Raw genomic sequence first — 13,736 nt, 5'->3', positions numbered from 1 at the left:
TTTAATCATCTTAAGATATCTTCAAACGTGATGATGGCATCATACAAAAGTAAATACAATAAAGAAAAAAAATCAATATTATAAACAATATAGACATCAATGTAAACAGAATCATCATTATCTATCGCAGCTGCCTCCACATCTATAGACTGTGTTTAAGAAACTCTCTCTTGATCATACAGTGTTCAAATAAGATATTTTGGTATTATAGTAATCCAGAAGAAGATCACAAGAGGTGTGTGCGTTTTAAAAGTGGCTCAACTCAGGGATTTGCTTTTTCCAACTCACAACCAGATAATTGTCTTGAACTTTATGTCATGATGACATATTTTCATCACAGTAACCATTAGAGACGTGCAGCCTTTAACACCTCTCCGTTGTCCCACATTGTTCTGGGCTGCAGGACTTTATCACTGATGGTAGAGAGAGGGGTGAGGCTCTCTGGAGGGTCGGGGTCAGGCAGGTGCCAGTGGATGAAGATCAAGTACATGAATGTCCCTAAAACACCTCCTACAAGTGGGGCCACCAGCGGCACCCAGAACCAGTAGTTGTAACACCTGGAGAGCAGACAGAAAGGATTCAGAGGAGAGTTTGTTATTTAAAGTGGAATTATTCAATGTTTTTATAATGACACTGAATCTGTTATGTGAAAGGGATTGGTTAATAAGCTAAAAGAGTAAAAAACAGAAGCAGCTATTTTCCATAAACAAGCTCAGCTCTGCTCGGCTCCAAACAAAGTTACAGAAAAAATTACCGGCTTATTGTTGAAGAATGTCAATTATTAGAAAGCAGCTATTTTTCAATTAATGTTGGTTTGCTAAAATACCACAGATTATTTTACACAAACCAGTCAGGTTACCACAATATCAACTCTGATTTGATCATATCGGCTGAATGTGTATACTTGCAATAATTTCTTAACACATTATTCATAAGGAAAGTCATTTTAAATGTTTTGATTTTTAATTAAAACATTTTTTTTTATTATTATTATTATCTTTTTTTAATGTATTCATTTAAAATACTTACTTTATATACTTGCCGAGAATGTTAGTGTTCATTTTTATTATATTTGTATCTTATTGTATCTTTTAAACATTTTTAACTCGTGTAAATGCTTGACACTGCTGCTGGAACAAAAATATGTTCCCAATTTTGGGATAAATAAAGTATCTATCTAAATATGCTGGACTTTTCTGGTATTATATGCCCCCTATTGGATAACATCAATGAATACAGCTTTCAAATAGACAAGATCAAGCAAAGGGATTATTGAACAGCTGTGGAGCCACATAAAACCCTATGATCATATAGATAGACCTATGTTTGTGTTGTCAAGCAAACACCAGTCAGATGTTTTGTAATGAGCTGACACCTCATTTTCTATTGATAGTGCAGAAAACTGTTGATAACCTCTGACACATGGGATTATAGTAAGAAAGACAAGGACAAAGACCTCTTAAAATGTCCTTCAAACAGTTTGAATGAATTGTGTAGCTAATTATTGATAAGAAATAGGAATTCCAGAGTTATCAGTTTGGAAAGTTGTATGTGTACAGCTGTAAAGAGATAGAGAGATATAGGAGCTGTATACGTTTACTTACGTGAAGACCTCAGTGCCCCAGCCTGCAGTCAGTGTAAAGAGGCGTGGCCCCAGATCCCGAGCTGGATTTATTGCACCACCACAGTTGGCTGACATTGACATGGAGATCCCCAGGACGATCGCTGCCACTATCGCAGGAATCAGCTCCGGGGGGGCCGGGGTGTTTCTCTTCTCACCCAAACTCAGGATGCACAACATCAGCATGCCAGTGCCAACTACCTAATGAAAAGTGTAAATACTGTAATGCACAGTTCAATACAGGAACAGCTGTTAAAATAATGAACAAGGTCCACACAAACTCTCCCACTGACCTGGTCAAGGAAACTGCTGCCCAAAGAGATGTACTCTGAGGGGTATGTGGCAAATATAGATGCTGTTTCATTTGGGCCATAGACAGTCAATACTCCTCCACTAAACTCCATTATAGCATCTGAAACAGACAGAGAGTTCATGTTAAAAACGGATTGTGCACAGAGCTTCTCCATTTGTTTGATGTATCTGGTCATGACTTAAGATCTTTATCTATCAGCCTATCTACATAGCAATGATAAAGTGTTTTGAAGTGCCAGAAAGACGAACCATAGTAGACCAGGTAGACAAGTCCTGATGCCACATAAGCCCCCAACAGCTGGGAGAGGAAGTAGGGCACCAGCCTTCCCCAGGGCACCTGGCCCAACACACAGAAACTCAGAGACACTGCCGGGTTCAGATGAGCTCCTGCAGAGAAACATAGGAGATGGATGGGATCAGACGAAGAAATGTGAAGGCAATTGAATAGTAGATTACTTGTAGTCATAAAGTGTGTCAACTGGTAGACATAAGTCAAAGCAAAGACCTTGAGACGCTGGACAAGGCCTCTTTTAAATTACAGTGCTCAGATCAGTGGATCACTGCAGAAATGGAAAAGTCTAATGTGTTTTAGATTTGTTGTTTTGAAATACTGTTCACATTCTGACACAAATCAACAAAACAACAAATGCTCTGACGAAAAAAAGGAAAAAACATGTAAACAGTACTGTGATGGTCTGTCCAATCATTTCATGCTAACCCTTACCCTACCACACTCTGCCTGTGCACTCATTCATAACTGTGAGTACTAACAATGGCCATGTTCATTCTTTACATTATTATGAACTTTTTAAGGTTAATGATGATCACTTTTGGAGAGTAGTTTGGAGGCTGGCTTGAAGGGACAGGCTGTCAGTGTTGCTCACTTAAGGGACTTGTTAAATCTCTAGTTACTCTTTGTGGATTCCCTCAATGTACCTATCCCTAATCTTTTGGAAGTGCAAGGCAGAAAACTAAACACTGCTGCTATATTTTACTGTGTATACATCTTGCAAATGTATATCTAGTTAGAAGATCTCATTATTTGAAAAGCATTCATTTTATTTACCTGTGATGCCCTTGGTGAGGTACATAGCCGACATCACGCCCACAGAGAAGGCCATGTTGACTGACAGGAACTGGCCTTTAGTTTCTCTGCTCGTCTTCACCTGCGCCGCAGCAGAGCAGCCGAAGAGCTTACCAGAAGATGAAGAAAAAACCCAAAAATGAATGTTACGTCAAAAGATATATTTCACACTTTCAGGAAACAAGAAACAATCCCTCAATGATTAAATAAAAAAACTGTAGGTAATTATCAATAGGCCAAACAAACGTATCAGTTATCACAGAAACATTTGCTGTTGTTAAAATGTGGTTTCTTTTATTGTATCATAAACTTCTTATCTCAATGATATTACGACAAAGAATCTGACTCTGAGCCTCGGAGAAGAGAAGAAGAAACACACACATGCATTAATTCATTCATAAAACACTGATTCAACTTTATGGCCTATCACCAATTTACATTATTGATTTATACATGTATGACAGGTTGAGGTCACATTAAAGCATGTTATGGTATCGTAAAATAATAAAAGTTCAGTAGCAGCTCATGAAATATATTATGTTGTGCAATTAAGCTCAATTCATAATTTGTTTTATACATCAGAGAATATAAAATACCATAAACTGACAAAAGGATGCTGCAAATGTGCCATTGGTCATTACAATTAAGTTTTATCAATCGTATTTTTGTTGTTGTCATATTGAATTGTAAAGGAAAGAGAAGCTGAATAATGAGAAGGAAACATAATCTTTTGAGTTTTTTATACATTTATACATTTATTCATAACTTAATTTCTGTTTTTGTTTTCGTGTGCAAATGTGGATGTTTAAAAATGAGACCATAAAAAAGTTCCAAAAGCTGATAGACTCACCAGCAAAACAAATGTTCCCAAGAACTCAGCCATGCACTCTCGTATCAGAGGATTCCTCACTCTCAGAACTCGGCAGTTCAACATTGTTCGAGTTAAATCCGTCTTTTCATCTCACACTGAACTCTGTCTCTGCTGTCAGACACACCAGCTGTTGGGCTGCCTCTCTGTCCGGAAGCTAAAGTCAGTCCTGATGCTAAAAAAAAAGAAGTTATTTCTGTCACAGCTTCCACCTGAGCATCTGAAGACCTGCGCTCTGTGTCACACGTCCTCTCTGCCTTCTCTTCTTCCACAGCTGGTCAAACACTGTTTCTCATTTATTGGGCAGGCACCCTTCGGGATTGGCTGGAGCACAGAGAGTAATGCCTCAGCTGTTGGAGCTTTCTTATATGAACAGGGGCCATAAACAGTCAGATTATATGATTAAAGCCATGACAAGCAATAAGCCGCAACATGCATACAGCACAAGCCCATCTACCTCCCTCAAGAAACCAGTTACTGATCTTAATGATAAATAGGTATCCATCCATAGTTTCTTCATATATTCATAAGGTTTATGTGAAAGACAGATACAGGTAACACCAACATACTAAAAATAAATAGGATACCACTCACCTGGCCACCTTCACAACCAGAGGTTTACAGTATGACACCCCTCGCCATGATATATGCAGTGTATACAATACGTTGTACTCTTTATTTTATGTCTAAAGAATTCAATTCATTAAGTTTTCAAAGATTTGCTATATGGATACGGCCTTGCTTAAGGTAGGTTCCTGGAATTGATGATCTCTGTGGAATTTAAGTCCAAAAAACAATATATAAATGTACAAATAATACTATTGCTAGTATTACAATTATTGTGGTGAAGCCGTCTTAGGTGAGAGTTTGATAAGGCAATTGATCGAGAAATCATTAAATAGCAAGATGTAACCGTAACCATGCTGTACTGAACCCTGGACCCCCAATGGATTATGTAAACCATAAAAATGCAGTAAAGAAACGTGTTATTGCTGATAATTTTCAAAGAGGCACATGATGCGGCAGGAAATTATTTGTTGACATTGGATAAGATAAAAATACTGTTTCATGAAGTTGGTCCTATTTACTGGTAAGAAAGCTTTATTTTATTAATTTCTTTACTGCTATTTCATTTAAAAAACAGACCAGTAGACTATATTTTTTATTTGGTGATTTGAGTAAAGTAAATGATCACTATCTCTCCACAACAAAAACCTTGACATGATGCATCTGGGGACATATCTTATCACATCTTCTTTTCGGTATTACTAACTGATTGTGGTATGTGAACTGTATAGGGACGGACACCACTGAACTTCACTGATAAGATGATATCATCGTAACACTCTCTCCCTCTGCAAGACATACAAATACAATGCATTTCTTTAAATTAGGATTTATTAAAAAGCAATATAAACTTTAAATGCAGTTAGGTTTTATTCACAATATAAAACAATATGTATTATTTTCATTTACAGTTGCCACATTTCTAGCTTTAAGGTGACCAAAGTCACTTTTACAAAGGTTGGTTGACTTAATACATGTATGAGCCATCAGTGCACTTCAATTATATACAGACATATCCCAAGCCTTGAGGTAGATGTAGATAAAGTGAGAAAAATACACACTTTTGACCTGATCTTCAAGATTATATTTCCTATAGGGATTTGTATTAATTACTACAAATTACTGAATTGTTTTAATGGCCTTAGGAATAAAAAGGTATAGCCACTAATGGATGGGTTTTGAGCTTTTTCTCTGTCATCAGTCACTGAGCTCTATTGAGGCTACTGTGCACAAAGCACCTGAACAGTCCTCATGTTTCCAGATTTTTAAGAGGGCGTCGAAGTACCACGTCCACAGGCCCAGGCGGCAGTTTTCTGATCAAAGTCCAGGCCTCCAGGCGTCTCATCCCCACCACGCTCACACCTTCAATCTCCTCGACCTCATCACCAGGATACATTTTGTCAACAGGACCTCCTGAAGGGTAAAAGGGTGGCTTTAATCACATGTTTGTTTACTAAGATCTTAAAGGACAGGCAAGGGGAAAGGCAATTGCTGCAAGTGTAGTATAGTATAATATAGTTTTAATGTAGAACAGTTATTATGAAAGGGTTGCTTAGAATATGTTTTATTAAGCTTGTACTGCATAAGCAAAACAGGTGTCTTTCTCTTTTCGGCCTATTTACAAGAATATCTGGATAACAAGAGCCAAGTAAAATAAAAATAATCGTCACTTTATTTCATGTTTTTTTTATTGATTTCTTAACCAATGTTATTTTTCAATAAAGTAACGTTGAGTACTTAATAAATCCAACGCTTGACACCATTTATTTAAGAAGATAAAGAGAAATCTTTCCTGGTTTGGGTTCTGATTATAACAATACCTTACACGGTAGCAAACATAATCTTGACATTTGTATGCTTTTCTGTGTAAACATGACTTTGTTTACCATGTTAATTGAAATGAGGTCCAAAGACGTGGTTTCTGAGTTAGGAGTGAAAGAGCTAAGTTGGCCTGCAGGGAGCACTGACCTAAACCCCACCTAACAACTCATGTTCACCTCTTTGTGGGGTGGATAGAGTTTAAATGATGGTTAAATCTCTGCATTTCTTCTTTGGAAGATAAATAATACTACAGTCCTCACCCTGGAAGATCTTCTGTACAGTGAGGGGTCTGTTTCCCAGGTTGGAGTCCGCACCTCCCTCCAGGCTGAAGCCCAGATCCCTGCTGTTCTTCTCCAGTCGCACACACAAAAGCTGACCTGAAAGTAGCAAAAGCAGAAGAACAGTCAATATTTTTGTTCTAAAAAACGTGTAGATACAGGACTATGATCTTTACAACGTTTTGTTAAAGTACGCCTTCTCACCCGTGTCAGTTGACGGAGTCTGTGTTGGTCCCTGATTTTTTGTCGGCCTTCCTTTCTTTTGGACACTGCTAACCTCTCCCCTCCTCAGGACCACCACCCCCATCTCCCGAGCCTTTGCCCTCCTCAGGACCCTCAAGGCCTCCCAGTGGGCATTGCCGCTCAGTGCTGTGCCGTTGATTGACAGGACCTGGTCCCCTTCCCTTATGGAGCCTTCCTGGGCTGACACGCCCGAGTGGAACACTTTGTGGACCTGAGAACACATTGTGGTACAAATTAGGAGACTGAGGACAATGAGTTTAAATATTTTTCAGGAGAAGGCAGAAAGGGGTATTTTCTCACAGTGACAGGCTTGTTCTGGTCCACGCCTCCCGCCAGACTGAAGCCTAGTCCCACTCCCATGTCTTTATGGAGAACCACCACCTGCACATCATCATAGTTCTGCAAAAAGGGAAGGCAGAGAGAATAACAACAATGTTACAGTAGGCCTGGTTATTTGGCACTTGTATAAACTCATAGTTCATGGTAATGTTTGTTGTCTCAGAACCACAAAAAGTGACTGTTGCTGATGTTTGTACCTGTAGGGTGCTGTCCCCCACGCTCCTGACATCCTCCAGCAGCCTGTCGAGCTCCTCACTGGGCATCACGGACACACAGGAGAGCGCCGACATGTCTGAGCTCAGGGAGGCAGTCCGACGGCTTGAAGTTTGCCACTCATCGCAGTCATTCTCCGACTCATAGTCCACTCCAGAAAAGTTACACAGGTCTGAAAGACTAAAGGCAAGAAAGAAAAGGAGTTATAGGTGTGAGGTACTGACAAATTGTTGGAAGAAATATAATAATACAAACATTACCCACCTGACACAGAAGCTCTTGTGATCTGACTGGCTCATGTTACTAGTGACGGTCACTGAAGACTCTCCAGAGTCGGAGTCATAGTTTGAATCATCGTCCCTCTCTGTACTTTCATCATCATCTTCATAACCATCTTCATCGTCATTCCAGACCCTAAGCTTTGGGCTCAAGCCAGCCACCCAAGCCTCAAGGTCCAGCAACTGTTTCTTCCCATTTGGATGGGCTTTGTTCTCCAGAGAGATGAGACCGGGGAGGTCGCTGTGGGACGAACTGGCCAGGGGATGAGGGAGAAGGCGGGAATGTTGTTCAGGAGTTTTGTCTGACACTGCGAGGACAGAAGTGCTTTCCTTTACCCTGCCTATAATGGAATTGATGTTTTCCGGTTGAGTGGTAGGTGAAAGAAGAGGTGAGTTATTTGGAGAGTTTGTTGGAGTCTTGTCGTCATCACTATCTGGTGAAGTAACCAGAGAGTGTGCTTTCTGCACGCCAGCAGAAGTGTTGCTGGATTTGGACAGTGGCAAAGATGGACTCTGACTAGAGTCTTCAGGGCTTGAGATTTTTTGGAAATCTGTCTCATCTATGAAAAGGTTTCTACCATATCCTCCATTTAGCGGGATTTCCAATCGACTCTTGAGTCTAGAATATTTCTCGAAATCATCAGCAAAATTATTATCTGTTCCCTTTTCCTGTGTTTCATTCGAATCAGTACCTTCTCTCTCTTTCCTCCCTAGTCTTAGTCCAACCTCATCCTCTGATAAAGACCTGTTTGACCCGGGCTTCTTTCCTGCTCCTGCCACTTTCTCCTCAGTCTCATCACCTGCCTCCCTTCCCTCTTTGAATTCCTCCCACTTGTATCTCAACCCACCTATCGCTTTTGCTGATCCACTCTTTTTTACTCCATCATAATCACTGCTGAGTTGTGTTGGCACAGAAAAGGCTCGCCTTGGCATCATGACCTGTGCTGAAACTAAATCGTGGCCTCTCTGTGTGAGGGCCTCAAACTGATTGATCTTATTTCTCACACTGGCTGCAGAGGCAGTCGACCTTTCTGGGAATCTCTTCTTCTCAACTGTTTTTATTGTGATATCCTGTGACACAAACACATCTTCATCAATGCTGCTGCTCTTCAATAGTGTCCAGTCTTTTGCTGCATTATCTGACTTGTTTTCCTGCTCTTCTTCCAAAGAAAATGAACTCTCCTCTTCTGGGAAAGTGTTTGGATATGGTGCAGTAATTCCTGCAGTTCTTATCAGAGCTGCTGGAGGGTACCTGCTTCTCACTCTATCCAGAGACATTGTGCCCATTTCCTCTAACCCTCTACCCCATTTAGCTCCCCCCTCCTCTGAAAACCTGCTCTGGGTTGGTCCTTGCCCTTGTACCCCTGACAGTCTCTCCCTGGTCCTGCTTGTCCCTGTATTAATTGAATTCTCAGAACCTTTAGTGTCTTTTTGTGTCCAGGTGAATGATTTCCTGCTTGGCACTGGACCAATGCTGCTATCCTCTCCGGATGACATACGCCTGGGGAAGGTTCCCCCTGATGCCCTCTCATATGACCTCTGCTGTGGCGAAACAAGGGAGTCTGTAGTTGTTTCTCTGTGATGGGATGTCAAAGGAGTAGAGAAGTCACTTAAATCCTCCATTTGACCAAAATTAGCTGACCCATAGAGTTTTTCTATCCGCTCCATTATACTCTGACCTCCTTTGGGTCCGAATGAAGAAGCTGTCCCTCTGGCACCGGTGCTAGATCCAGACAGGGACCTAATCCTAACGGGGAGAGAATTACCCCGACTGACCCTGTCCAAAGTCATGAGACTCGCTGGCCTCCTCTCTTGATCACCACTTGTATCTGCAGAGATATAGGCGTGAATTGAAGATATCACCCTGTCTCCCACACATTCAACTACAGTCCTTATTTCATTCGAGCCTTGTTTGCGTGACAACACAGACATGTCAGCCTTTTTTCCCCGATCAGGGCTCGTGTCCCCCGCTCTCCAATCCAAACTCTTACTTCTACTTTGCATGTTTTGTCTCCTCAAGTCAGTCCTGCCCCGGCTTTCAGAGGCAGGGTTACAGTTTCTACCTCTGTCGGTGCCAAACTCTGTGATAGTTTGATCTGATGTGCCATTCTGGTTCAGCTTAATAGTCCTTTTATGGTCTGATGGTTCCTGCTCCTCGCCCTGCCCTCTGACAGTGCTGCGACTCCCAGTCCTGGCTTGATAAGCAGTGACTGTGCCATCTTCCTCCTGGTTTGTGCCATTTGTGCCAGAGAGAGTCCAATCTCTCTCGCCGACTTCCTCAGAACTCTCCTTCTCCTGTTCTTGAAAACTCCTTGTTTTCCTGACACCTGGCCTGCGAGTGAGACGGTAAGAAGGAGAGCTGGCTGAGCGCACAGTGAAGCATGCTCCTGTCTGCTGCGTTTCATAGTCACTCACTTGAGTAGGCAGCATGGACAAGTCCATTGTCTGAGAGTAAACAAAGTTAATAACCTGCTGTCAAGTGCCAAATCCCAAAAAGAGAGCGGAAGAGTGAACTTGATATTCAAGCAAATCCGAGCAACTGTCTGATGATTGTCTGTTTTGTGGTTGAGAAGAGAGCTCCACTGGGCTTCTCTCATTGATCTCTTGTCGTTCTGTCCCTTGAATTCTTTGGCTCCCCCAACATGTCTTCAGAGAACAGCTCCCATTGCCTGCAAAGCATAACAAAGGTACACATTTCTATCCTGAGATTGCATTGGGATGAAATGTTGTGATGTGTAGATTGTGGCTCGTTGAAATGGTCAAACAGAAGCACATGGTGTTTGATGATAGGGAACACAACACGTAACAGAGAAGAATAAAGAGGACAGTGAATGCAGAAGATATGAAAATGTTAAAAACAACAAATAGGAACAAAAGAAAGAGCATGACGGCCAGAGAACTAAACACACTATTGTATACTAACTCCTGTAAGTTATGTCATTTGGCAACACGTCTCTGCCCTGCTGACATACCCCTCACACTGTCTCAATGAGCCCATTCACAGAACAGTGGGACTCTGACTCACATCATGCACTCTGTTGTACACTCACATATCATAACGGCTGTTTACACAAGCAACATACTCATGACTACCTGTCAGCGTCAGCAAAACCTGAATTAAAAACTGGAATAACTCACCAAACTGCAATCCTCCCAGTAAAAACAATGTATTAAAATACAACAAACAGTCTCTGTGCAGCGCGTATCGGCGTCATAGAGCCACAGGAGGACAATGACTGATTGAAACTTTGTAACAGTGTTCAGGGGAAATGATCAGATAAGATGGACAAAGATGAGGACAAAGTCACTTTGATTTACATACAACCTGCTTGGCGATATATTGTATTACTGATGGACAATGGCACTTGTTCAAATTACAGACATTGTTTGATAACCACCGAAACCATCTTTGATCATTAATCAAGGCAGAATTAAGAGCGATCTATAAAGTACACTACACAAGTAGTGTAAGCTGTTGATTTACTGTACAAATACAACAGGACTAGCAAGCCGATAAGCAATGGCTGCATCATTGTATGAAGCTGTTTAGGTGTCAGCGTGTTACTGTGGGAGACAGTCTCCGTGGTGCTTTCCAATGAAGGTGAGTCTGAGTGTCGGTTTACAGAAACACCTGTTCTGTTAGGTCAAAGCCTCCCATCTGGGTAACCAGGCAACACTGCTCAGTTTACTTTAAACCCCGATTGAAGAGCGAGGAAACAAAAATGCATCAAGACATCAGACAAAAAAACCATACATTCACACACTCACATAATTGAGAATTAGCAAAAATAGATCCCACATCCACAAACACATGTGCCTTACCTTCTCTAGGAATGAGTTCTTGTCCTACACCGCTGTGTGAAACAGGTTCATAATAAAGGCAGCGCTCTGCAATGACATCAGCTCAACTCCCCTCTCTCTCTCTCTGTGTGTTGTGCTCTCTCTGTCAGCTTTGCATGATGAAGTGTGTACAGTGACGCAAACCTGCCTCACTGGTTTATCCTCTCATCCTCTCTCTCTCTGTCTTTCTCCTCCCCCTCCCATTGTTGTTTTCTCCCTCTTTTCCTCTTCTCACAGGGTAGCATTCCTGACAGCAGTTCAATGTGTCACCCACTGAAATGTTTAACAGGGAGTGCACACAAACACACAATCACACACACACACACACACACACACACACACACACACACACACACACACACACACACACACACACACACACACACACACACACACACACACACACACACACACACACACACACACACACACACACACACACACACACACACACACACACACACACACACACACACACACACACACACACACACACACACACACACACACACACACCCCCGACTGACTCTCCCTCCCTCCCTCACACATTAGCATTTAATAGCTCAATGGAGAGAAGATGCAGTCCAGATTAATGTGTGAAACAGACAAAAATGACATTTTCCAACACAGTCTTATTACATAACCCAACCTCAGGGCACATCTTAGTTCAGTCTTCTGGGCTGCGCAGGTATCAAAATACATAATAACAGAGCACCTATAATTGGGACCAGAGACAACAAAGGGCCCAGAAATACCAGCAGGGATTAATATTGTTAAAAGTACACCTCTCGTATGACATGTGTTAAACAAAACAACAGGCTACAGGAGAAAAGTGTCTGAGATAAAGAAGAAGCAGAAGAAGAAGAAGATTTCGTGAAATGTGAGAAGGCGTATGAACAGTCACAAGTACAAAAAGCAAAAGGACAGAGATAAATACAATCAAAAATATTCAATTCTAGTACTTACAGTTATGTTTGTTGTGTAGACGCTCTTGTTGTACTGATTATTTTTTGCATGCACCTGCAATTGTCTTCCGTTGAAAGAGAGGAAACTGTGGTCAGCATGCTGCAACGCTACATAAGAACCGTCTTAAAGTGAGTGCCTGTCAAAAGCCGAAATAGACTGAGTGGAGACATTGATCCTATAGGCCAGGTCTTAGAATTCAATAAGTGATAAGCCATACATACAGAGGGGTGGTAGGTCGCATGGTCTCCTCAGGACAGAGATTAGTCTGTGAGGAGGGGTAAATAGCTCCAGTTCAAATCCCAAACGCCACCCTTGTCCCTGACAGAAGAATGGCACTTATTGTCTAACAGGATGGATGCAAATCGCTGTTCTGCTCACACAGACACACTGGTTCAATAGATTCATTCTTTCGGGTGTAGGCATCAGAGGGCCATGTGAGAAAAGGGCAATTTGTGGTATTTAATCAATGGGTCACAGTGGATATAAATAGTCTGCAATGCATGCTTTTAGTGTGAAGCAATCCATGGATAAAATACAATTCACTCTGAACTTTGTGTCTTTTTGGATTGGAACTGTCACATGAATAGGAAAGTTGGCAGCTCAGCCCATTTTGTAGGAGCCTTGGGGATTTCTTTTAACTGTTACTTTTAGTGTTCATTATTATCTGATTAAATGTACTAATGCAATCCTTTTTTTATCCTGTTCTTTCTGTATCTTTTCTTATTTGTTATACATTTAATCGCTTGCTTTTATCGTGAAGTATTGGCAACTGTTTTAGTATGCCTTTTTTTATTTATCATCTTGTTTTTTACTTTATTGCAGAGCACTTTGAACAACATTCCCTGAATAACACAACAACAAAAAACAAGAACAAAAGAAATATGGAATTGTGTTATGTGGATATTACAGAAATATCCTTATATCTTGTTCTTCTGTTATTGGTGTTTGGATCATTTGTCTAAGTAGCCTAATCAGATCTTTTAGGTGAAAATAGTAATACAAATATATTCTGTACAGTATTTCATTTTTACATTCTTTTTTTAGCCCATCTTATTCTGTTGCCATAACTACACTAGCTACTGTGCATTTAACAATAGAACCATTGAATCTTGACTCTTTCCAAAACGTAAATACACTCTTTTACAAGTAAAGGCAGTAACGTAGGCAAGTACGTAGAAACTTAGAGACCTAAACATTGCACTCACTTGAAGAACATCGTACTTTCTTCGTTCCAGTGTTGTTGTTGTTGCTGTTTGCAGGTCGTCAGCAGCAGATGGCAGGAGAGGCCGTGGAAACGTCTTCTCTG

At 41.1% G+C, this 13,736-nt stretch overlaps 2 protein-coding genes across 4 annotated transcripts; both read right to left on the bottom strand.

Annotated features, from left to right (window-relative positions):
- Positions 1 to 341: 341 nt before the first annotated feature.
- aqp10a (aquaporin 10a) lies at positions 342 to 3,951 on the bottom strand. The gene is made up of 6 exons (XM_034127884.1): positions 3,868 to 3,951; positions 3,000 to 3,126; positions 2,183 to 2,320; positions 1,915 to 2,033; positions 1,605 to 1,822; positions 342 to 557 (listed from the first exon to the last, which is right to left on the bottom strand). The coding sequence occupies exons 1-6, from the start codon at positions 3,949 to 3,951 to the stop codon at positions 347 to 349; spliced, it is 897 nt and encodes a 298-aa protein (XP_033983775.1). The 3' UTR covers positions 342 to 346.
- Positions 3,952 to 5,265: 1,314 nt separating this feature from the next.
- Positions 5,266 to 13,672, bottom strand: si:dkey-92i15.4. 3 transcript variants are annotated; one of them, XM_034127635.1, is made up of 8 exons: positions 13,636 to 13,672; positions 12,431 to 12,494; positions 7,611 to 10,293; positions 7,331 to 7,526; positions 7,095 to 7,193; positions 6,756 to 7,005; positions 6,534 to 6,650; positions 5,266 to 5,865 (listed from the first exon to the last, which is right to left on the bottom strand). In XM_034127635.1, exons 3-8 carry the CDS (start codon positions 10,064 to 10,066, stop codon positions 5,702 to 5,704), a joined length of 3,282 nt encoding a protein of 1,093 aa, XP_033983526.1. In that variant the 5' UTR covers positions 10,067 to 10,293; positions 12,431 to 12,494; positions 13,636 to 13,672; the 3' UTR covers positions 5,266 to 5,701. The 3 variants fall into 3 exon arrangements, with proteins under 3 accessions (XP_033983526.1, XP_033983525.1, XP_033983524.1); XM_034127634.1 differs by lacking the exon at positions 13,636 to 13,672 and having other exon boundaries at positions 12,431 to 12,551; XM_034127633.1 differs by lacking the exons at positions 12,431 to 12,494; positions 13,636 to 13,672 and adding an exon at positions 11,447 to 11,577.
- Between the last annotated feature and the right edge of the window lie 64 nt (positions 13,673 to 13,736).

The sequence above is a fragment of the Trematomus bernacchii genome, unplaced genomic scaffold, assembly GCF_902827165.1.
Source record: "Trematomus bernacchii unplaced genomic scaffold, fTreBer1.1, whole genome shotgun sequence".
In the NCBI taxonomy this organism is placed as follows: domain Eukaryota; kingdom Metazoa; phylum Chordata; class Actinopteri; order Perciformes; family Nototheniidae; genus Trematomus; species Trematomus bernacchii.
The sequence above is the reverse complement of the archived record's forward strand: the minus strand, read 5'-3'. Positions and strand labels throughout refer to the sequence as shown.

Coding starts and splice junctions, on each gene's coding strand:
- si:dkey-92i15.4 (XM_034127635.1), bottom strand. CDS start 10,066: ATGGACTTGTCCATGCTGCCTACTCAAGTGAGTGACTATGAAACGCAG. Junction 7,527..7,610: donor CACAAGAGCTTCTGTGTCAG/GTGGGTAATGTT, acceptor TCTTGCCTTTAG/TCTTTCAGACCTGTGTAACT. Junction 7,006..7,094: donor ACCAGAACAAGCCTGTCACT/GTGAGAAAATAC, acceptor ATGTGTTCTCAG/GTCCACAAAGTGTTCCACTC.
- aqp10a (XM_034127884.1), bottom strand. CDS start 3,951: ATGTTGAACTGCCGAGTTCTGAGAGTGAGGAATCCTCTGATACGAGAG. Junction 2,034..2,182: donor TGTCTACCTGGTCTACTATG/GTTCGTCTTTCT, acceptor TGTCTGTTTCAG/ATGCTATAATGGAGTTTAGT. Junction 1,823..1,914: donor GCAGCAGTTTCCTTGACCAG/GTCAGTGGGAGA, acceptor ACTTTTCATTAG/GTAGTTGGCACTGGCATGCT.